This window comes from Styela clava, chromosome 5, assembly GCF_964204865.1.
Source record: "Styela clava chromosome 5, kaStyClav1.hap1.2, whole genome shotgun sequence".
NCBI classification, from domain to species: Eukaryota; Metazoa; Chordata; class Ascidiacea; order Stolidobranchia; family Styelidae; genus Styela; species Styela clava.
Genome location: NC_135254.1, coordinates 19,472,834 through 19,495,891, shown reverse-complemented (window position 1 = coordinate 19,495,891; position 23,058 = coordinate 19,472,834). Strand labels below are relative to the sequence as shown.

Below are 23,058 nucleotides of genomic sequence, written 5' to 3'. Positions count from 1 at the left end.
ATTTTTCTCTCGTTTTTCATTTCATAAAATCTTCCGAAACTGTTTACTAGAATAGACAAAAGTTTGCTCAACTTGTATGCAAATTCAGACACATATAGGAAGTAAAGTACCATGTATTATTGTTTGGTTTTCATACAGACATTTGAGTAATTGGATTTTTATTTGTATTATATATTTTCTAGTCATTCGTTAATTTCATACATTTATGCTTTTATCTCAACAGATGTGCATTGTACATCAATTTGATATATATGCTAACTTCCCTCCTGAATTTATTGTTGTTTCATCTAATGTTAGTATTGAAACTATATCTGTTTATACTTTATGCAACGTTTTCCTTCCTAGGGAGGAAATGTCATTCTGTATGTAGGGTGGTTCCACAAATTATGTTTAGTTATAAAGTATTATTGTGATAAAGTATTATTGTGATACATATTTATGGAAGCGTGAACTATTCAAACTGTAGGTTGCACCTATTATTAGGCAATGATCCCTTATTGAAGATTGTATGACATGCCCAGTAAGAAAGGAATAATGGTTCCAAAATTTATCGAAAAAGGTTGGGAACCACTGATTTGTGCAATACAGCTTTTCCGAAATATTCAAACCTTGATTAATTATCTACTCAATTGGTTGCTTAATGGAATATGAGAGATTGTTGATGACGCTCTGTTTGTATATGCAAATAATTTAGCTTCCTGATGTGATAGCTCAGACGTGGAATCGAAACTTGGTCAAAAAATTATCATTCTTTTTCCTTATGGCAATTCCCTCAAATTTGTTACATATAAGGTGTTCAGTTTCACATATATCTGTACATAAGAAAAAATAACTTGTACGGTAACCAACCAGTCATAAAGTAATATGAAACTAAAAGTTATATATTTTCTTTCCCCATCTGATCTGAATAATATTATAGAGTCGCATTTTTTCGTAAGTAATTTTATTACACATGAACAGATGATAAAGAATAAAATGATCATGCATAAATAAAAGTAATCCAACAAATTAGTTTTACCTCTGTCAGCAGTCATATTCTCCATTCTAGATATCTCAACTAAAGATGAATCAAAAATTTTTCATAAGTAATTTTATTACACACCAACGGAGAAGAATGAAATGATCATGCATAAATAAATGAAAAGTAATCCAACAAATTAGTTTTACCACTGTCAGCAGTCATATTCTCCTTTCTAGAGATCTATTTCTACAGTCCCATCAATAAAGTATCAAACATTTTACGTGAGTAATTTCATTACACACAACGGATAGGAATGAAATGATCATGCATGAATAAATGAAAAGTCATCCAGCAAATTTGTTTTGTTTTGCCACTGTAAGTCAAAATCTTAATTCTAGATATCTCAAGTCTCATATTATACAGTTTCAAACAGACCAGAATAAATAAAATGACCATGCATAAATAAAAATAGCCATCCAACAAATCGATAGAAATTTGAAAAAACAATTATAAAAATTGGCTTATAAATGTTTTGACTTCCCCGGGAGACAATCGTCGCTGATTGAGTTGCTCTTTTTTATAAAATTCTTATCAACGAATTTCAATCTGAAAAAGGTCCTTTATAAATATTCAATAATGGGCGAGATATGAACCAGAGATGTGCTTTGTTTTTGCAGAAATTAGTAAAAATTTTTGAAAAATTATAATATCAAAGAAATGTACTCGTTGGTTAGTTGTATTAAAATCCAAAATATTCATTAGTAACAAATAAGTTGTACGGATATGCAGACACAGTTGATGACAGTGAGCTTGGTGATTGATAAATCAGACACATGTTAGAAAATGAAAATGACATAGTGAAGGTACTGATAAGACACAGTATAATAATACATAGAAAGAAAAAAACAATATGAAGATTATACAATTGCATCAATGAAAAAAATTAATCAAAGTGAAGAATTTAATTGCTCAAATAAAATCACGTTTAAAGTGGAAAAATATACAAGGCTAGTTTCGCTGAAAATTTTAATAAATCATTCACTCGCTTATCGCTGTCTTGCTTTTGGTAAGTATGAAATAAAGAAGAAAAAAAAAGAGTTTGTGTACTACAGAGCTATGGTATACATACAATCTTACTAAAGATGATGATAAAATCGAGTTTTTTTTTACACAAATAAACTGCTACCTACATACGTTACATTCTACAGACGGTGGCTGATCTTGTTGTATATTTAAAGAATTCAGTGGTATTTGTTCACACTCGTGTGGAATGGATTCATCAAGATTGTTTGACTTTTCAAAATCAATCACCGGTTGAAGAGATCTTTCTTTTGGTCTGGTTGATCTTGGTTTTCGACTTGCGGAAATTAACTTAGCTAACGTCTCTTTCTTTTGCTTTATATTTTCATCCTTATAATTAGGTCCGAGTGCATGTTTCAGCATTCTTTTGAAGTCTTTTTCCAGGTTGTAAACTTCACACATTACTAAGGGATTTTCGACGATGCATTTGTTCAAATCTACAACTATGAATTTCTTTCTGGAGTTTTTGAAACCTTTTTTCAGTGCAATGTTTTCTGCGATTCTAATAGCTATTTTAACAGGAGAGTATTGATCTTTTCCGTTTTGTTCAATTACTGTTACATCTTCGTTTCTAAGTTGTGACAAGCTGTTTACAACAAATATTGCAACATCCACTTTTTCCAGTGCTTCTGTCGTCCATGTTATGATACCATTTTGTCCCACTTCTGAAACTTGTCGTATATTTGAATGAATTTCAACGTTATCTTCTCTGAAAATTTCAATTAATCGATTGATCACCGGTGTGTATCTTTCAATGTAATCTCCGATTACTAAAATATGTCGAACTTCTTTTGGTAGTTTCTCTCTTTCCCCTGTAAGGAATTTCCAGAATATTATCATTTTTACACAAATCGCGTGGAGCGATGGCCTAGCACAGTGGTTCTCGCGCCTCACCAACTAGTAAGCTAATGAGGCGAAAGTATGTTTTATTCAAAAATCATGTTGAAAATAAGTGGATGGAACATAAACATCCAAATGAGAATCACTAGCGTAGTACCGGTTAAAAATTTAGTATTGCAGTTTACAAATCTTGGTTAAAATTTCTTGCTCTTCATCTTACCCAGAGTGTAATAAATTGGGTAGACATTTCTTAACTGAAAAGTAAAGTAACCTCTTACGTGTCATGATATATCAGTGGTTGCTTATATAGGGCCTTGTTCAGAGCTTAAGTACCACGATATCAGGTTGATATATATTTATCTGTTTGCAGCAATAACGCATTGACACTAGTTTTCACGGTGCTCCTGAACCTCTGTTTTCACACACTTTACCATATTAAGTAGCAATTTAGATACGCATAATGGTATTATTCAGAAATAGATCCCACTTACTTTGTGAAGTTTTATAAACAATGATGGCAATAACTGAGATCACTGCTACGGTGGCGAATACAGCAACTAGTATTGTATGTTCGAATGGAACGTTATCTGTAATAAAATTAATTCAGATAACAATCAATTTCGTTCTGTTTTAGTAAATAGGACATCACTATACCTTTATTATTCTTTATTTTGGATGGAGTCTTTGGGCGTAAATTTGAATCTAAAAAAATAAAAATAATTTAGGCAGAAGCAGGCTATTTGTTTTGAACTGAAAATTAAGTTGAGTTACTAAAAAACAAGTATTGTATTTTCGAATGGTACGATATCTCTGAAGAATAAATTCAAATAACAATCGGTTTCAGCTAATATAATATTTTTCTTTATATACCTTTATTTTTATTCTTTACATTATTTTCATCCCTTGGGCGCAAATTTGAACCTAAAAAATAATATTAAGTCATTTAAGAAGTGGGAGACTATATACGGTAAATATTATTTATTGAAAATTAAGCTAACCTTTTATTCGCTTGTTTTTTTGGTCATTTTTTTTCTTCTTATCACGAATACGGGATTGAGTATTTCCACATTCTGTAGTAAATAATAAGCAAAATGATCATACATCTATGTGGTAAGGTGAAACTCTCACTGGTTATTATTGCTGAAAGCATCTGCTGCGTAGTTTAAATATAATCTACAGAATCATTGGTTTAAACAATGGAAAAGTTATTTGTGGGTAATATCGTTTCTGGCATACTGGAGGCAGATTAAAAAAAAACACCCATGCTTTTTGTATTTCATGCTTTAAAATATATACCAAAATTAGAAATCATAGTCTCTTTCAAGCGTTAGCGTACTTTGTATTTTTATTTCGCCTTTAACAGATGATGGCGTGTCATCTTTATTGTACATTGGAAGTCCAAATATTTTTATGTAGAAAGTTTTTCCTGGTACTATTTCATCACGGTGTTGAATAGTTTTAAAAGTGTAGCGAAACGTCACCTAAAAAATATAAGCAATTTTCAAGAATTAGGGTCATAGCTGAGATATTAAACGCTTGTTAATGACAGAAGATTAAGTCATAGTGTGATTTCCACATACCGGTAGGTTTAACCATTTTATGCTAGTATATTTATCTATGAGCAATTCCGTTTCATAAAACAATTTCGCACAAAAAAAGGACTGCTCTTTTTAGATATCATTGCGTTTTAGTGTAAACTTTGGTATGTGTAAGACAGATACCGGATGACCAACCAAAACAGAACCCAGGTTATTTGGTCATATTCTAGTATAGCGGTTCTCTAACGGTGGAGGCGTAGACAATTTTTTGAGGGGGCGTGAAACTAAGCAACAATAAAAATATTTGTTAGATTTGATTCTGCCCGCCTTAGTTTGGGGATATTTACATTTCTTTATTTTGAATATTTAAGTTCCATCCACATATTTTTTTGGGTACAATCATACACAAGCAGAAGTTCCGAATATATTTTTTTCATGTTCATAGAAGGAATTAATTATCGGTTGTGTTTTTTGAGGGTTACCCTGTAATCCTGTATCACTAATAATAAGGCACATTTCTTACCATTTCGGTTTTTGAATTGTTAACTTTTATAGGACATTTATATTGCCAATCCTCATTGCTGCTTCTGTCTACAACTTCAATGAAGTATCCTGGGTCTATATATTCAATATCAGAACCTGTAATATCAAAAAATTAAAAGCTAACAATACAAAAACATTTTATTTTATTTACATTCAATTGCAGAGAGGAAAAATTTAACATAATGATTATAAAAGTCAAACGAATGGATCAGTGACCCTCAAAGAAAAGCATTTTGTTCTAGATTTTGCTTTATTTGATGCAAAATATATCAATTTAGTAGGTTGTTCGTAATTTATTTCAAAATACATAAGTATTTGGCTTGAATACTTGGCTATGGGTGTTGACATAAACTTACTCTTTTGTGTCCAAGTAATATCAACACCAATTCGAGTTTCACCCTTTGAGATATTATAGGCAGTCTGAACTAGTGAAAGATTGTAAACTGCTGGGGCTGGTTTAACTTCTTTCTTACTCCACCCAGGACCTGTAACTATGTATAAAAAAAACTATTAATAGATTGTGCATGATATTTAGAGTTTGAATAATCGGCAATAATGGCAATTCTACTGGTCAAAATAATATTTCCCTCAGCGAACGAATATCTTATTATCTTGCTTGACATTTTCAAATTAAGCAGCATCAGCGCGCTATGGGATTTGCTGGTTCTGTATGTTAGCAAGAATTCTCCCGGAATTCAAGTGAGGGGCGAGTACTGTTTACAAGCAAAAGCCCTTCAGTAGTGGACATTCTAAAATTTCAAGAGAATGACAAAATTGAAAGGTTATTGTGACGCAACAATGTATCAACAGGGCACGTTGTTTCTTGGTTGAGAATCCAAGTTCGTACCCACCTAGTTCCAACATATTAATTTCAAAAAGCCATTGTTCTATCTTTAAAGAGAATATCTTGATCGTGAACGTGCAGATATAATCTAAAGAATATTACCTAAGGCTGTGAAATTGGTGTCTTAGTTTTGCATATTTTTATTGATATTGTAGTCATGATTCAGAATTTGAATTGACCAAGCATTTCCAATAAACAACTTTTGCAGTTATTGTAGTTGGAATCGAGATTAGCGCAAATTTTCTTCAACTCCACAGCCCTGATATCAAGTAGTATTAGATTCGTACAAAATTATTACCATTATAACAGTAACATTTTCTTTTATTTAAATACTTTGAATTTTCTGACTTCTTTCGCCTGCATTCAATATGTTTACCATCAACCACTTTACTCCAGCAAACAAGTAATATCAGAAACAAACATAAAGCTAACCCATAGTTCTGCATTACAGCCTACCATCTAAAAATAAACACACATATTTTGTTAAGCATAACAACACAAGTGATAATGTATTGAAAATACAAAAACCTGAAAATTGTAGTATAAATAAATGTATAGCATTGATGGGGCCTACCTAAATTCTACATAAATAACATTAATTATGGGAATGCTTGTCAACATCAATGATGACAAATCATTGAAAAATGACAACCAGGTTCATTTTAATACAAAATAGAAAAATATATGATACAAAAAATTCATGTATTACAGTGGAAATTTAGTAATGTAATAAATGTGCTTAGTTAGATAGGGCAAGTTGCATAATTGTGTATGTACATTTCATTGAGGTCTTTAATTTAAAAAAAAATGTACGAATTTTTTTTCTCCAGATGCTTCTATGTTATGTACTATATAATATCCAAGATTGGTTAGATAGAGATCAGTAATTAGACACCAGATGACGGAAATTCATGTGTTGCATTCAATAGATGGTAATTCATCTAGGTTTAGTATATTCATTGTTTCTTCTTCTTCACAGATTTCAATGACATCTGTATTACTGAGGTCGTTAATATTAGCGACATTACTGATTATAGACTCTGATTGGGGTAAAGTAGATAATAATCTGCATAATAATTCCTTTGAATCGTCACAATTTTGAGGCGTGCAATAAAAATGCTCTCCGAGAGCATGTTTCAATAGTTTTTTGATGTCTGTTATGAGATGGTAATGTTGGCAAAATACTAGATTTTCAATATTGTCATGGTGGATAGTGTTGTTCCAGTGAGCAAGAATGATCTTTTTGCGCGTGGCTCTGATATGGTGTTTTTTTAATATCATGCTCTTTGCTAAACCAATTGCGATATTGACATGACTATTGTCATTTGTCAGATCATTGTCAGTCAGGAAGATACAAACATCTGATGTCGACATTTTTTTAGACAACCAAACAGTTATTCCTTCTTGTCCAATTGCATTCATATTTTGAACATTGGAGATGGTGTATACATTATTTCCTCCATTTGAACGTAAAACGTTATAAAGTCCGTTAGTCAATAATATTTTTCCTTCATTGTCAACATTGCCAACAATTAATATTGTTCTAGGATTAACACGAGTCAGAGTAGGAAATCCTGGAAAAAAATAATGCAAATTTTACTGTCAGCTAAATTGAATCTTCTTAATTATATTTTTGACCAGAACACAAATATTGGCATATTGAGTAAATAGAAGTTATGACACAGAAACTATGTAGTTTGTCAAATAGCTTTTCAGATGACACTTACAAAGTCATTGGTAAATTTGTTTTCAATACCAAAAAGCAGCAAAATCAAGAGGCTTGCCATCTCTAAAGTTAGTGTCAATTAACCGAACCCACCTGGTTTGTTGCATATGCATATGATGGCCAGAAAATAAAATATCAGTAGAGTGATGAGGATCGCACACAACACAAAAAGGGTAACAAAGATTCTTTGATCAAAGATTGTTTGATCTGAAAAAAGTCAATGCTCAAATTCTAACAGAAATACAGTATAGCCTATATTGAATATAAATATGTTATTGGTATTTCAAAATTTCATTTCTAGTCGGCCTCAGTGCATTGAGCCTATACCCTCCATATCAAATAACAATTAGTGTTACCAAGAAAGACAATTCAATGCCAGCTCACCATGTACTGGGTTCTCATCTATCCTGATAGAAACTTTTTTTCTGTCTCTTTTACAGTATATAGTTCGTGATATATCTTTGTGTTTGCAACCTGTTAGATATATATATGCGTAATAATGTGTTAGTTAGTATTACACCGAATGAGATGCAGTTTTCTGGCCGTATGCGGAAAAAAAATCATTGTCTGTAGCATGTGGAACCTACAGTGTTGAGTAAACTAGGGATGCTAGTTTAAGTTTGTACTTGTCATTGATCATAATCTAACTGATCTCAATTTTTGAATTAGTTCATTTCAGAATAGAATCAAAAACATGGTCATTTCCACAATACTCGGAAGAACTATTGTTTGTGGAAATCAAATACAATGAGTTCAGGCTTTATTTGATCTTATGTAATATTCACAATGCCATCAGAACCGAGTATGATATAGAATTTCAATTCCTAATGTTTTTCTGAATACTAACCTTTAACAAGTAATGTAACTGATTCGCTAGATGGCTTGCTATCAAAAGTATAGAGCGGAAGTGATGATATTTTAAACAGAAATTCATCCTTTGGTCGTACAGTACCAGTTCCATATATGAATTGAAATGTAATCTGAAATGTATTATAATCTTATTATACGAATTTCTATAGCTGGGTAGAATAATTGATTACTTAACCAAATTCTAATAGCATACTTACAGCGGGTTTCTTTGATCTAGTTCTTTGAACTGTCACATTGCAGTGATAATATTTTGGGTCACCTTTAGAATATAGTACTTCAATCAAAAATCCTCCAGAAATGTCTGGCAAATACATAACTGTATATGGAAATTAACAAGCTTTTATTTAACCAGGACAGAGAGCTAATTTGAAATCTTGGCCACTACCATGATATAAATATTTTATAATTTATGAGGCTTTCTGAAATTTTGTAATGAGCTACTATGTCCTGAATGTTCTCCAATTTATTATACCTAAGATAAGTTACAAATATAGTAAGGCTCGGTTTTTATTTAATAACATTACGACTTCATAAACGAAAATCAAATAGAATTCGTTGTTTGGCCTTAATAAACAAATTAGCGTACACACGGCCTCACCTCGATAGCTCCATTTTACTTTAATGCCAATCCTCTCGGATTCAACAAAAAATCGGGCGTTGACATTATTCACAGCAGGAGCGGTTCTATCTGTCGGTATTGACCACGGTATTCCTCGTCCTGTAAAATGTAATAATAAATTACCAATATCAGTCAAAATATTGTTGTAAATAAATCATTGTTATTTCTGCGTTTTTCTATAACACACCTTCATTTATCGACCATCTTTTTTAATATCAAATCAACCATGAATTTTGGCGAGGTTTAAATATATAAGAGTTCTGTAAATTTTTATGTCATAAACTATTTTTGATTTTTTCAAAATTTCAATACAATCACCCTTTTATCTTGACACACCCTCTTTAAAATAAGTTACATGAACAGCAAATTCTTGAGTTTTAAGCATGTATCACATTTCTCAAACCATATTGAGTAAAACAAACTTGGTTTTTTAAGTCAATTCCGAGGCCGCCCAGCTGAATGAATTCTGTCCATTAAGATATTCATGGCTAATACTTTTATGATTGGACTTAAATGTTGTCTCTGGATATATACATTCGAAACAGTGAACAAATTGTCATACTTAAATGTAAAAACAACATACTTTGTTTGCATGTGCATATATTTCCTTTTCCCGACATGCAATTCATAGAGAATGAAGAAGGTAGCAGCAACATCAGTAAAAGCAGGATGCATTTTATAAGACTTGCTATCATTACATCCTATATAATCTATATAAACACAAAAAAATCATTATCAGGTTTCTGAAACTTTTGGCTCACAAATACAACAAAATAACACCTCAAAAAGGAACAAACATTTCACAATAGGTACTATAGTTCAGTTAATCACAATCACAAACTAGTTTTTCTGAATATGAATACAATAATAAGAAAAAACATTAATAACGGAAGTTAGAAATTTTTTATAACTTCAATTCTGGAGAAAAGAATAGCAAATAACATTGATCAGAGTATAACTGCAAACTTTTGAATAAAAATCACCTTTTTTTTCAGAGTTAAATTCGTATATTAAAAACATCAGATGTTATATGGCAGTGGTTCTCATACACAATTTCTTTAGGGGGTGTGAAGCTATTGAAAATAAAAATATTTCTCAGATTTGATTTTGCCCGCCTTATTTGGGATAATTACAAAATTTACGTTCCATCCACGTACTTTTTGAATAAAACATACTTTTTCCTTCCTATCTGGCTTAAAGTTTAAGAACCACTGGTCTATAGTAATGGTCATTCCCAGAGAAATAAAATTTGTACCTATTAATAAAAACTTTCCGCGCTCGCAATGCGGTTTTAGGATCTCGATCTCTTTATTCATCGCATGATATTCATTTAGCTGATCTATATCATAGAAAAAATTGCACAAAAGTTTATAATGTGAGCAGTAGTTTTAAATGTCCCAAAAATAAGATGCTGTCTATGGACATTAACGAAAATATTCTGCACACTTTAGCATAATAATAAAAAACAATATGGTGTTTATTTTGATAAGGGTAATATACATAGAAAGACAAATAAAAACTGCATCAGCTATTATTCGTGTGGCAGAGTGTACATAGAATCACATGAAAATATTATTATAAACCCAAGTAATAAGTAAAGTAACCGAATGTTCAGTATCAGGCAATAGGAAGAACAAATCATAGGAAGCTGAATAAATGATTTTAAAAATCAATGGCTTTCAAGTGTGTTTATTGCATAATGGTATGATATGCGAGACATTTTGCCAGCGTTCAGATCCAACTCCATTCCTAGCTCATTTAAATATAAGGATGCCCTTGTCAGATTCTAGTGCCCAACATTTTATATAGACTTGGTTGTATTATTATCAATGTCAGCATTTTGTTTTTGGTCTAGCGCCTGCCTTGAGGTATCTGTAAGATTGTCCTGGATTGTTATAATCAGTTGTTACATACTCGTGAGACTGATTACTTTCACACGATGGAGGTCCATCAACATATGCTGAAGTATCATCAATATTCAATGCCAGGGATTGTCCTTCTTCAATATTTGCAGGTGGGAATGGTAGAGAATCAAAATTATTTTGGCCAGAAATGGGAGCATTTTTTGGATCAATAACGTCATCTTCATCTATTTCCGCGGTTGTAATTTTTGTTCCATATCCCAGCTGTGCATTTGAGAGTAGATTACTGAAAATCTTCTTATCACTAGTGCTCATGATATGTGATGCTCCAATAACATGATGGGTGAATTTTTTGAAATCCGATAGCAATCTATAGTGCTTGAAAATCGGCAAATCTTCCCTCTTAACATGATGATGTAGGTCGAGTACTATAAATTTTTTGTGCGAATTTACGCACTTATTCGAATTGATGATGGTTTCTGCTGTATTGAGTGATTGCCCAACTTGATGTTTCTCAATTTCTTCTACTTCTAATGGGGAGTTTTCAGAACAGTGATCCTTTGCAACTTCACTTTTATTGCCTATGACAAAAACTACAATATCAGCATCAGTAACATTTTTTGTCACCCATTTTACAATTCCATGCTCTCCTATGTCAATTTTCTGTCGTAGATTACATGTTAGTTTGATGCTTTCAATCTTGTCAAAAATCTTTAAAAGCATGTTAATAGCTTGCGAATATTTTTCTTCTAAACTGCTGATTATTAGAACACGTCGTTTTGCGACGCTTTTCTTCGGAAGAATATCTAAATAATAGATAAGAAATATGGTAAGTTGTGATTGTGACTTGCGAGTCATGCACAAAACATGAAAAGGCTTAGAAGTATTACAAAATAACTTACATCCATGCAACCTCTTACGACATAAAATGAATAATAATGCCATAATCAATACGCCGATGATAACCGCTCCAACAATAATGAAAACAATATTTGTTGAGGTAAAATCAGCTATTTCTGGATCATCTCCTGCAAGTAAATTATTTTTCGATTAAACATTAATTTCTTTATCAGGAATTTATTTCCAGCACTACTCTTTGAATACCTGAGCGATTTTGTGCTTCATTCATATTCTTTGCAGATTCAGTAGACGGTTGTTCTTCTTTATCGATAGTTTCAGCTGGTTCATTGATAGGCTTTACTGTAAACAAATCATCAGAATTAATGGATTTGCATTGTATTGCAGATACGCATCAGTTTCCATCGTCCATTATTCTATTTTTTATGTACGGTACATTTATTTATTTTGATTCAAAGGATTTCATTCTCATCAATAGTAATAAACAATAATAATAATACTAGGTTTTGGACGTTTCTTTCTTCTTGTATGACTGCGGCAAGCTGCAGATCTTCGAATTTCCTTGCTTTTTCTACAACCTGAAAGTGTAAATAATAATTAAATATCAAAAGTTTGACGGACTTCTTGTGGAAGTGTAGTTTCGTATTTTTTTGTACCTGGTATTGCTATATTCCCAGCGACAAGTTGGGGATCTGAGTCTTCTTGATACATGGGTAAACCTTGTATCTTGAACCGGTATTTATCACCGGGCCCAATATGGTAGCTTCCTTCAATTCTGCTGCAGTAGATAAAATTGAATTCAACCTGTTTGTATAAAAATATATTTTTTCACCTATAATTTTAAAATACAAAAATTTCCTTTGATCATCAGTTACAGTTTGCTCTGCCTTTTATTTTCCCCATGGTAAATATGAAACCCTAGACTAATTCCTGATATTTAATTTTAAAAAAACTTACATAATGTGCTGTACTATTCTCCAGTTCCCTCAACAGAGCATTATCCCATGTCATTGTATATTGCTTGTGTTGACCAGGAGGATTGATAAAATTCAATTCAACATAGTAACTTTGTGAGGAAGGCAGGTCACCCACTGTGGAAATTCATATTTTTGAACTCAACAGTGATAATTTGTCACAGTGCAATGAACTTATCTTTACTGAAAGAGCATCCACTCAATGACAAAACAATGGCTGACCAGTGTAAATTTGAAAACAAATAAAAGTAGGGCTGAAAAGAATTTCTTACTTTTCTGTCTCCATGATATAAACACAGCTATTTGCCTTGATGAGTTTTCATCATCAGTTTTATAAGTGCGGGCTTGAAGTTGGAGATTTTCTGGTTTAGCTGGTGTTTTATCCTCCTCATCTGACCATGGTGTGGCATTTACTGAACATATGAAAAAAGTTGAGTAAAACTAACAGTATATATGACATACATGGTTAGCCTTATCCTTAATTTATATTCATTTAGCCGAGATCAGTGATTGGTAGCACATTTTGAAAAAAATAAGCATTATTACAAAACATATTTTGCTTATGGATTAAACTAGTTATAAATTATCACAATGTACTATTGATTGTAATCGCTGTAAAGGAACTGCTACCTTAGATGACATGCACTTCCATCATAAGAAACAATACAATAAAAAGGGAAGCACTTACTTATACTTGATTTGCACAAATCATCTCTATCAATGCCTTTGACAAGATCAGTGTTTTGCATCACAGTATCATCCACACACCACACTTTCTTGGTATCTGTTTCATCCCCAGATACCGTAATTACTGACACAATCAAAGTCACTAACAATGTTCTGATATTCATATCATTAACTCTTCTATGTACTACAACTCAAACATGTATAAGCCTATTGGATGAGAGCTGAGGTAACGCATATCAACAGATAGTGACTGAAAAATAAATTTATATGGGTTTAGTTTTATTAATAACTGCCACACTACTCCAAAAATTTACCTTGACTGTAAATAGTGGATTGGCCATTCCCCCCTTATTATTAGTATAAAAGGCTAGCTGTACATCACATAAACATTGACTAGCAATAGAAATAATATTTCAGATAAGTTTCATCTAAATTCTGACTAACGTCTGTCTGGTCACTGCTTGTTAAGCATTTCTTATTATGCAAATTATTCGCATATTATGACTAACTCTACATTGTATAAGACCTGACAGTGGAATTTTAAACTTATATTCAAATGCAGTTCCTTTTATCAATAAAGTAGAATTGAAAACCATAACAATGTCTAAGAATAAAAAAAGAGTGCCTAAAAATTGTATTTTGAGAATGATAATTTAACTTCGTGACTTAGCAGTATTTCCCAATCAGTGTGGAATTTTAACTTTGTTTTGTACACTGTCAGATAAAAATTCACTTTATTACATAGATATTTGCTTTGAGCAAGCTTACAATAAAAGCCTGAGTAATAAATGAAATAGTATAAATTTGGTAATGAACATGAAATTGCACAATTATTTGTTAAGGCTGAGCACTATTAAACATAGACTGACATGAGACTTTTGATTTTAAAGTGAAAACAATTTAAATACTGTTTGAATTTGAGGAAAAAGGGAGGTATATACTATCGAAATAATTATAATGGAGATTTGTAAACCGTTGTCTGTAAAACTAACCAATGATAATTAATCCTTCTTATGTGCTAATACACGTTGATGTAATGATAGTTCAATATTTCTTCCTCATATTTAAATTTTGTAGAATAACTAAAAGTGTTATAAAAATGTAGCTCGCTACACATCTGGAATGATGAATTATTTATTACAGCTCATCGCAGAGTCTGCCGGCAACAATGAAATTCTACTAGAAGTGATTGTTAATAGTATCAGAGGAAGACTGGTTGATCCATCAGGTGTTGTAAGACGACTTAGTATACGTGGCCTTGCCAATGTTGTTGGATCCTCACCTGAACAGGTATATGAACTAACAATTGCACTTGTTTTAACAACACTAAATAATATAGATCAATCAATCCGGATAATAACATCAAGCCGTTGCATAATTCAAAAATTCAGTAATTTTTCATCAAATCTGTACAGATATGTAGACTAACACTATTACCTGTTTTTACGACACTAAATAGTCTTATACAAATACATTTCAAATATTCCATTTTTATAATCATTTATATGAGAAATAATATCGAGATTTCATTACATTCACACAAAACATTTTTTGGGAAGTAAATTCTTGTTACTGCCTGATACCTTTGCCTCACTAACGGTAATCAATTGACCAGAACAAAACAAAAGCATTGTTGCGCCAGACAGAGCTCACATTCACATAGTATAAATCCTGCCACAGTCATCTGATATTTGGCTAACCTCTCGTCAATGATTAGCAAAGACTTCTTGTTTGTGGTGACCCATAGTATTGTATACATACAAATAAAACCTAATATAGTTGGGATTACTTTACTTAGTGCTATTTATGACGCCGTAAGTACGCAGCGAGAATATAAAACCAAAATGATCTCATTTAAGCTATCCATGTAAGTAACATGACTTATGAATGTGCCTTCCATACAGTTTCCGATATGCCGTCTCGCTCATATTTCATGTAGTTATTCAACGATAAATCTTTCAGCTTAACTTGTGTCAACATGCCCATGTATTCTTTGTAGTTCATCACGATGTGTTATGCCTGTGAATAGTAAGTCGAAGTAGTCTCTACAAATAATGTTTTTGTTTTTGTCTCGCCTTCCCGTCATACATTTCTTTTCTAAAGAATTTAGTCAATATACTTCTTCGGATCAAGTTTCATAGGATACGTCACAAAAAATATTAACATTATATCAATAATTGTAATACACAGTTCTTGAAAACTTACTAATATTACCCAGTGAATGTCAAATTAATTATTTTTTCAGGTGGAGAGGTATGGGACTAGTGTGTTGAGTGCAATGATGTCGGGAATGGATGATAAACATGACTTAGATGACTCTATCGCCCTTGAGGCAATGACTGGACTGGAAAGGTGGTCACATGTTTTCAATTTGCTATTTATTATTATTTGAAATGTATGTCCCACAGTGTCGAAATAGAATTTATATGGCATAGCATAAGTAGATCAAAACCAGGTAAGTCGTCATTATCAAAATGATTTACTTTCAATTAATCCTTATTGGAGAATAGGTATGTATCTCACAGTAGGTCATTTTGTTCAGAGGTTACTGAAACCCGGAGACATTTCGAATTTCATGCAAGCAACATATATCTTACTTTAGTCATCAATTAATAAACATTTATTTCTAGGTTTTTAACTGAAGTGAAAAACACGAATATACATTCAATATTTGTGAATCTATGTCTACGTATCAGGCCATGCTTTGAAAAGGTGAGATTGTTTTATTCCTAAAATATAATCAATCGCCTCAATTTAAACTGTAGGCCTAGATATTAAATATTAGAGTTCTGACTAAGTGACTGTTAGTCTGAAATAATTTTAACAGGATAACCCTGATGTCAGAAGTACTGCCATCAGGTTATTTGGTTGCCTCACAAGATGTGGGACAGGACCTTCGGAAAATGCTTTTGTAGAGCAAGTACATAACAACCTGATAGCTATTCTACTACATTTGAATGATGATGATCAGTCTGTACGAAAGGTCAGTGATATATTACTATGAACTCTTCAAATCTTTTGTTAATCAGTACTTACTAAACCAGCGTGCAAATTGCGCAATCCTACACTATAATGATTTATAGTATGTTATCCGTTGTCATCTATAACTTCCTCAAAGATCAATCTTATATATTTCTCTGCAAGTGCACATGAACTCGCTTTGAACAAGATTGCTTTTCAATGTTTCATTATGCCTAATACACTCAAGTTCGTCAAAAAATGGTTACTGGCCTTCAACCAAAGGTGAGAGGGCGATCCTAATAAAATAAAGGAAAAAAAGCTCACACTAACAAGAATTATTATAATATCTATAGAATGACCTAAATTCTTATTCAGTACTTTTCAAAGCTTGTCTAATGAAAACAATCAAATTATTTATGCGCACACTTAACTGCTATTGAAACTCTGTCCTCTGACAAAATTGTTATTAATATAAAATGTCTCCTTAATCAATTGCTTCCTGCGTCATTTAATGTAGACCTATTTTTTCACTATCATTTAGGCATGTAAAGTAACACTTCAGAAAGTAAGTCACGTTCTTGGCTCAAAAGCAGCGACTGAAATGTTCAATAAGTTTTTACATGAGGATGCTGAACTTCACTACGGTGAATTCATGAACGACTTGTCAAAAATCTTGGTGAGTGATTGATAATCTATTCAGGTATTGTAAAGGAATATAATATAATATGGTACTCTGGATGTTTGTGTCTCAGATTTGAATTCAATACCAGAGTGTTATTTTGATTGACATAACAAATGTAACAAAGTAGAAAGCAAACTACGATAGACGGCGTCAAATAATACTGGTTACAACAGTAAAACCTCAAAAAAAAAACAGGGTGCAACTGCAAACATAATATTCGTAGCATGTCAAATAAAACAATACAGAGACTTTAAATAAAAAAAACAGTGTATGCCTATTTGTAACAGAATATAACGTTTAGTGCGCTTCGATTTGCAATTTGTAACACATGAGATTTTCAAGTGTCATGAAAATTTAAAAAAACAGGCAATTTAATAATGTATGCCTATTTGTAACAGAATATAACGTTGAGTGCGCTTCGATTTGCAATTTGTAACACAGCACATGATATTCTCAAGTGTCTTGGACTAAAAATGCCATATTGTGCAAATAACATACTGTTTGATAATACCTAACTGGTCCTAATACTATCTGTGCAGGTGCGAGACATACCAGATAAAACAAATGTATATTTAATGGGATGTGTGTCCTTCTTCAAAAGTCACTGGGCCTCGATTCGCTCAAACGCTGCAATGTTTACAGGTAAGATAAAGCTTGTTCATCCGTGATTATACCTTACCTAATTCAACTATTCTAAAATTATGTCATGAAATTATTTCAATTTTAATGACCTGAATCAGCGTGAATGTCGGCCTCGCGGGCCACACTATTATTTTTGTATTGTTCGCAGGCCACAATACTGCAATACAAAACAAACACTTTTATATTGTTCAAACACATTGATCATTATTTGTCATTTACCAAGCTAAAACCCACTAAAAACTCAATCTCAAAAATCTTACTGTATCTACATTTAGTGTAAGATTTCAAACTCTTCATAACGAAGAAAGTGTCATAAGGGAAATATCGTTTTAGATTGTCAAAGACACAACTTGCAGATATATTAAGCAAGCATTGTGATATTTTCCCTCCCATATCCAGTCAAAAATCTGTTGGTCAGCTTTCTTTTCAAATTCATGTTAAAATTAACTTACAAATAACTGCAGATTGATGATTACCGAATTTCACCAAATTTGAGATCCAGGAGGGTAATTACTAAATTTTCTGACATACAGGCAGCAGTTTTTATAACACTGTTTAGGCTGGTTGTTAAAAACACCTGGGAATTATATTGTTCGGTCATTGCATTAATATTTAGTTATCAGACATAGCCAACCTAGGCTAATAGATTTCTCATTCAATTTTTAGTTTATTATGAAGTCAATTTTGTTAGCATATATTCCCGACCCAAAAATAGAAATCCAGTTAACAATTTAGACTGCTGAGCACATCATTCAACTTTGCCAGTTGCCATAGCTAACTATAACACTAGTCAATTCATTAACATTAATGATGTAACAATATTTCGAAAGATTTTACTATAATATTTTTATGACGAAACAACACCAAATGCGACGCAGGCCACAGATAATAAAGCGGCGGGCCTGGGTTTGGACCACCCTGACCTAAATATTAACCACTAATCCACTATACAGAAAAGTTATGATTTCAATGTTGAAATTTAACAAGAGACATAGCCTATACTTGAATTTAAAATACTGGCATATTTATCTAAAATCTAACTATATACTACTGTATTATATATAAATCTACCTCATAAGAATTATTAATCATGTCAACTTGCTGAATAATTCAGGTCATAGCACTCAAACCAATGCTACTAAATGCACTAAGCTTTTTTATCTGTTCATTTTATAAACATAGGATTCTTAATGAGCAATGCACCGGAAGATGTCCAACATACAGTGACAAGAGAACAGATATGTGCAGGTTTGAAATTATTATTTTCATCAATCATACTGGCGTGATATCATTTTAAAATTTGACTATATAATGTTTCATACTATCCAAAACTATCCAGATTCCAAATAAGAGATAGCTAACTGGCACAATATATTCTAAAGCAGTGATTCTGAAACGGTGGTGCACGCCCCAATGGTTCGTAGACAAATTTTAGATGGGGACGTGAAACTAATTAAAAATAAAACTATTTGGATATTTACGTTCCTTCCATGTGTTTTAACTTTTTTTGAATAAAACAAAAAACTTTTGCCTTATTATCTTGTATTTGTAGCTTTTTGTTAGCTACGGTAGGTATTTTTGAGGCGCAAGACTTGACAATTCTAAAATGGGGGCGCAGCTTAAAAAATTGAAGAACCACTGTTCTAAAGTATTCCAACAGAATTACATATTAATAGTAATATTATTTTGCTTACACTATCACTTTAGATACCTGTGTCTATGAAATATGCTTCTTTATTCCACAAACTGTTTACATAACTAACAAAATTTATTGTTTTAGCTCTAATTCAACTACTGAAGGACTCTTCACCAGGTGTACGTGCAAAATCAGCTGAAGCAATGAGCGTTCTGCATCAGTATTAGGAATCATTATGTAATCAATGTTGTAAATAAGATGAGGAAGTATAACCATAGTAAAAAAAAACTCTCCTGTTGTCAATGATCGTTAAAATTACCCAGAGACACGGGATATAAATAATGAAAATTTACATATACTATGTAGTGTGTATCCACATATTATTATATAATTATCACGATTTTTTTACATTTACACCTTATCTCTTTATATATATTATGTTAATTTGAGTTTCGGGTTATGCAAATTGATATATCTTCCATTGTCCAATGATTTTAAGTACGGTAATTCAAGTGTATCGTCCCACTGTAGCATTAAGCAGTCACGTTCGTTTTGTTATTTTTCAATTTAATTAACATCAACGACGTTTGATCTTGTCATGTCACAGCTGCCTTTTATAATCTATAAAGCTTCTTCTGTCGAATGCAGAATTTTTAAAGTGTGCGAATTATGCTATGCAATTCTATATTATATCAATGCCATAAACCAAATCTAGGTCTAATTAACTTTCATTATTCAAATTTACATCTTTGTGAGTGTAAAATAATCTTGGCCAAGAGTTTTAAACACAGAAAATGATATCCCAAACTTTTGATAATACAATTACAAAACAAGAGTTTCTTCTGTAATCATAGATGTGTACTATTATGTTTGAAATGTATCTTATAACCAATGTCCTACATAATAAAAATTATTGTAATTGTAATGTGACTATTGGAGTTTGCAAGCGAGAAAGTACTCGACCGAAATATGTCATCAACTACATAGTGGATGTTACGCAATCGATGTTATTGCGCTCATGTCACATTAGGAAAATTTGTTTACACAACAGCGGTCATATTTTAGGGTAAAGGTTGAGAACTCCTGCCTAAAATGTCGCAGGAATATTGGAACGCAACTTCACAGATTGAAGCATTAACTAGCTGATTGCATATTCATATAGGCTATACTAGAAGGAAATAAACAACATCAAGGCTGCCCTTGTACAAATAACACTTAAACTATGTAAATTTATTCAAATTATCCTTGGAATTGTCGAGTGATTTCTCTCCCTGGAATAATTATGGTTAGAATTGAACACGAAAATTCATGCCTTGTGCTAAATCAAAATCTATCTGAATCAAAAATAGTGAATTTGTGGATCGAAAACAACATTACATGTGACAGAATTTAGCTTGATTACTTGTACCCATGTTATTGATAGTAGTGGGAGTTTGAGTTGATGAGCGAACAAATTGCTCAAAGCTAATGATATAACTAGATAGGCTACTAAACTATTGCGTAGTACATCAATAAAATAAGTTATTCAGCATACAGAAATATGCAATTTCCATTGCTGATTTACACACATTCCTTCCTTGATGTCTGAATGTTGAATAATTTTAGAACCAAAAAAGCACTGTGTAAATGTCACTGTCCTTACTAATCACATGATACACTTCATTAAAGGTAGGCCTACTGCTGGACTCCTAGCGCAGTGACATATTGATATAAATTGTCCTCATGGGGAAGTAGTGAGTGATTTACACTTTCCAAAATAAAATCATATCTCGATGTTAGTGCCTACAAAAAAAAAAATTAAAAATAGTAAGCAAAAGAAAATGGCAAAGTAAGAATAATTTAATAAAAGATGCAATTCCAGCTTTTTAGGATACTTCGAAAGGTCCATATTGTTGTTTTCATTCTCTGATGGTGATTACAATGTAAAAACAGAATTTCAGAAAAATAGTATAATATAAACAATATATAAGAAAATAGCAAATTTGGTCAGATTGTATATTTTGCTATCCCTTAAACTCTTTTAACATTGGGAAACAAATTATATTCTCGCTTCTCTGTTTACATCGAGATAAAAACATATACTGTGTTTCCCCGAAAATGAGACTGTTTTAAATGATTAATCTAAAACATGTGAGAGAGGAAAATGTGTTATTTATAGGTAGATGGATATCGATTTTCATATTTTGTATATTTGAAAATCTCGTAATTCTCTACTTTGCTTTTGATAAATGAAAATAAAAGACATCCCCCGAAAATAAGTGTTATTTTTCGGAAGAAAATTGGAATAAGATCCAGTCTTATTTTCGGGGAAACACAGTAGAGCCCAGCATGAAAGCATATTAATTTTAAAATAGCTTTAGCAATGCTGATTTTCAACTACTTGAGAAACACTATTCACTTGAAATTGTAGATTAGGACAACAAATCACTTTAAAATATTACACTAGATTTCTTACACGTAGCAACAGGGCATAATAGCTGAATAGGCTATTTTATTTAATATTTAAGCATGCAAATTGTCTGCTGGCGGAATAACCATACCAGGACTATTTTCCCCCCTATAAATATTGGAGATCTTAAGTTGCCAAATTATTATCATTTATCATTTCGTATTTCCCGGCGAATAAGTCGCTTTTCTAGACCCAAATTTTTGGCCTGAATTTTGGGGAATCGCCTTATTTTTGGTGGCGCCTTATTATTTAATTCGGACCATAAAATACCCTCAGCGATGGCATTCCACACGTCCGCATCAGGTTAGTTTAAATAAATCGGCATTCTCGCGATGTGAATCTGGAATTTCAATGCTGTGATTATCATACATACACTTTACATGTATATTTATTTATAAAAACTAAATATAATCAGATTGTCATGTTATTTTAGATCGGTAATGTTTTTATATGGTGGACACAATCACGAGTTACATTGAACACAATTAGATTGAAAGTGAAAGACAGTTTGAATAGGCTATTTTAACCAATGCGCAAACACGGCGACCGCTTAAAAGTCTTTGCATGGTAATTTGAGATTTTGATGTTGATGGGATTTTACTACCGTCTTATCGGCCGGTTATATGCAAAACCCATTTTTTAGGCTTAGAAAGGGCCTCGTCTTATTTACCGAGTAGACTTAGTCGCCGGGAAATACGGTAGATATTCAAATTAAAATCGGCAGCTACCACACTTCTGATTACCCTGCCTGGGTTCACATTAAATGGAAAATAATTGGATGTGACGATTGTTGGACTTCCCGCCGCTGTAGGGTGGTTCACGTGACCGCTAGTCGGATACGACTTCCTCACTATCAAGACCATGCATCTGAAGAAAAATAAGTGGCCGTCTAATCCATCCACAACATGGTACTACAACCGAACGAGAGGCAGTGGCAAGTGATAAGCCATCTCATCACATTTTTCTTCCGATATAAATATGTAAATCCTATCCATAATTCAACCCGTCTGTTGAGCGGACCGACTGCAGGACTGTGGCGTGAACAATGGGATAGGAGTATATTGATATATCGATACAGGTACAACCGACAACTCTATACAACCATTTAAAAATAACTTTTTTTGCCAAATAAATTCCAATACCAGACAGGCAGAATACCAAATGGAATTTTACTGGTAACCCGACGAGAGGCCGTGGTTCGCCATATGGTTAGGCCGGGATAAATATGTTATTCGCTTTCCTCTCCGTCAGGATAAATAGATATGTAAATTCCAATCCTATGCTAA

General features: G+C 32.4%; 4 protein-coding genes across 7 annotated transcripts in view; 1 reads left to right on the top strand and 3 right to left on the bottom strand.

Annotated features, from left to right (window-relative positions):
- The window catches only part of LOC120344271 (maestro heat-like repeat-containing protein family member 1), an 84,594-nt gene extending 64,344 nt beyond the window's left edge, over positions 1-20,250 (top strand). Inside the window, exons 33-40 of the mRNA XM_039413403.2 lie at positions 14,546-14,692; positions 15,648-15,754; positions 16,033-16,114; positions 16,230-16,385; positions 16,905-17,039; positions 17,585-17,687; positions 18,870-18,935; positions 19,468-20,250. Of these exons, the coding sequence (XP_039269337.2) occupies positions 14,546-14,692; positions 15,648-15,754; positions 16,033-16,114; positions 16,230-16,385; positions 16,905-17,039; positions 17,585-17,687; positions 18,870-18,935; positions 19,468-19,550 (879 nt within the window). The 3' untranslated portion in view covers positions 19,551-20,250. The remainder of the gene's footprint in view (positions 1-14,545; positions 14,693-15,647; positions 15,755-16,032; positions 16,115-16,229; positions 16,386-16,904; positions 17,040-17,584; positions 17,688-18,869; positions 18,936-19,467) is intronic.
- Positions 938-6,252, bottom strand: LOC120344277 (uncharacterized). Of its 3 annotated transcripts, XM_078112486.1 has the most exons (9): positions 6,105-6,252; positions 5,319-5,453; positions 4,943-5,058; positions 4,218-4,362; positions 3,880-3,951; positions 3,752-3,802; positions 3,536-3,583; positions 3,373-3,468; positions 938-2,853 (listed from the first exon to the last, which is right to left on the bottom strand). In XM_078112486.1, exons 1-9 carry the CDS (start codon positions 6,250-6,252, stop codon positions 2,144-2,146), a joined length of 1,521 nt encoding a protein of 506 aa, XP_077968612.1. In that variant the 3' UTR covers positions 938-2,143. The 3 variants fall into 3 exon arrangements, with proteins under 3 accessions (XP_077968612.1, XP_077968614.1, XP_077968613.1); XM_078112488.1 differs by lacking the exon at positions 3,373-3,468; XM_078112487.1 differs by lacking the exon at positions 3,752-3,802.
- Positions 6,265-9,746, bottom strand: LOC120344279 (uncharacterized). 2 transcript variants are annotated; one of them, XM_039413412.2, is made up of 7 exons: positions 9,605-9,746; positions 9,001-9,120; positions 8,600-8,718; positions 8,380-8,512; positions 7,917-8,006; positions 7,626-7,739; positions 6,265-7,380 (listed from the first exon to the last, which is right to left on the bottom strand). In XM_039413412.2, exons 1-7 carry the CDS (start codon positions 9,714-9,716, stop codon positions 6,716-6,718), a joined length of 1,353 nt encoding a protein of 450 aa, XP_039269346.2. In that variant the 5' UTR covers positions 9,717-9,746; the 3' UTR covers positions 6,265-6,715. The 2 variants fall into 2 exon arrangements, with proteins under 2 accessions (XP_039269346.2, XP_039269348.2); XM_039413414.2 differs by lacking the exon at positions 7,626-7,739.
- Positions 9,731-13,669, bottom strand: LOC120344275 (uncharacterized). Its single transcript, XM_039413406.2, has 8 exons — positions 13,404-13,669; positions 12,988-13,128; positions 12,699-12,832; positions 12,398-12,545; positions 12,242-12,319; positions 11,988-12,083; positions 11,786-11,911; positions 9,731-11,689 (listed from the first exon to the last, which is right to left on the bottom strand). Exons 1-8 carry the CDS (start codon positions 13,564-13,566, stop codon positions 10,854-10,856), a joined length of 1,722 nt encoding a protein of 573 aa, XP_039269340.2. The 5' UTR covers positions 13,567-13,669; the 3' UTR covers positions 9,731-10,853.
- Positions 20,251-23,058: the final 2,808 nt, after the last annotated feature.

Coding starts and splice junctions, on each gene's coding strand:
- LOC120344277 (XM_078112486.1), bottom strand. CDS start 6,252: ATGCAGAACTATGGGTTAGCTTTATGTTTGTTTCTGATATTACTTGTT. Junction 5,454..6,104: donor AAAATGTTACTGTTATAATG/GTAATAATTTTG, acceptor TTTTATACATAG/TTACAGGTCCTGGGTGGAGT. Junction 5,059..5,318: donor TATTACTTGGACACAAAAGA/GTAAGTTTATGT, acceptor TTGATATTACAG/GTTCTGATATTGAATATATA.
- LOC120344279 (XM_039413412.2), bottom strand. CDS start 9,716: ATGATAGCAAGTCTTATAAAATGCATCCTGCTTTTACTGATGTTGCTG. Junction 9,121..9,604: donor TATATGCACATGCAAACAAA/GTATGTTGTTTT, acceptor TACATTTTACAG/GACGAGGAATACCGTGGTCA. Junction 7,381..7,625: donor ATGCATATGCAACAAACCAG/GTGGGTTCGGTT, acceptor ATTTTTTTCCAG/GATTTCCTACTCTGACTCGT.
- LOC120344275 (XM_039413406.2), bottom strand. CDS start 13,566: ATGAATATCAGAACATTGTTAGTGACTTTGATTGTGTCAGTAATTACG. Junction 12,546..12,698: donor AGAATAGTACAGCACATTAT/GTAAGTTTTTTT, acceptor TTATACAAACAG/GTTGAATTCAATTTTATCTA. Junction 12,084..12,241: donor AAAGAAACGTCCAAAACCTA/GTATTATTATTA, acceptor ATTTGTTTACAG/TAAAGCCTATCAATGAACCA.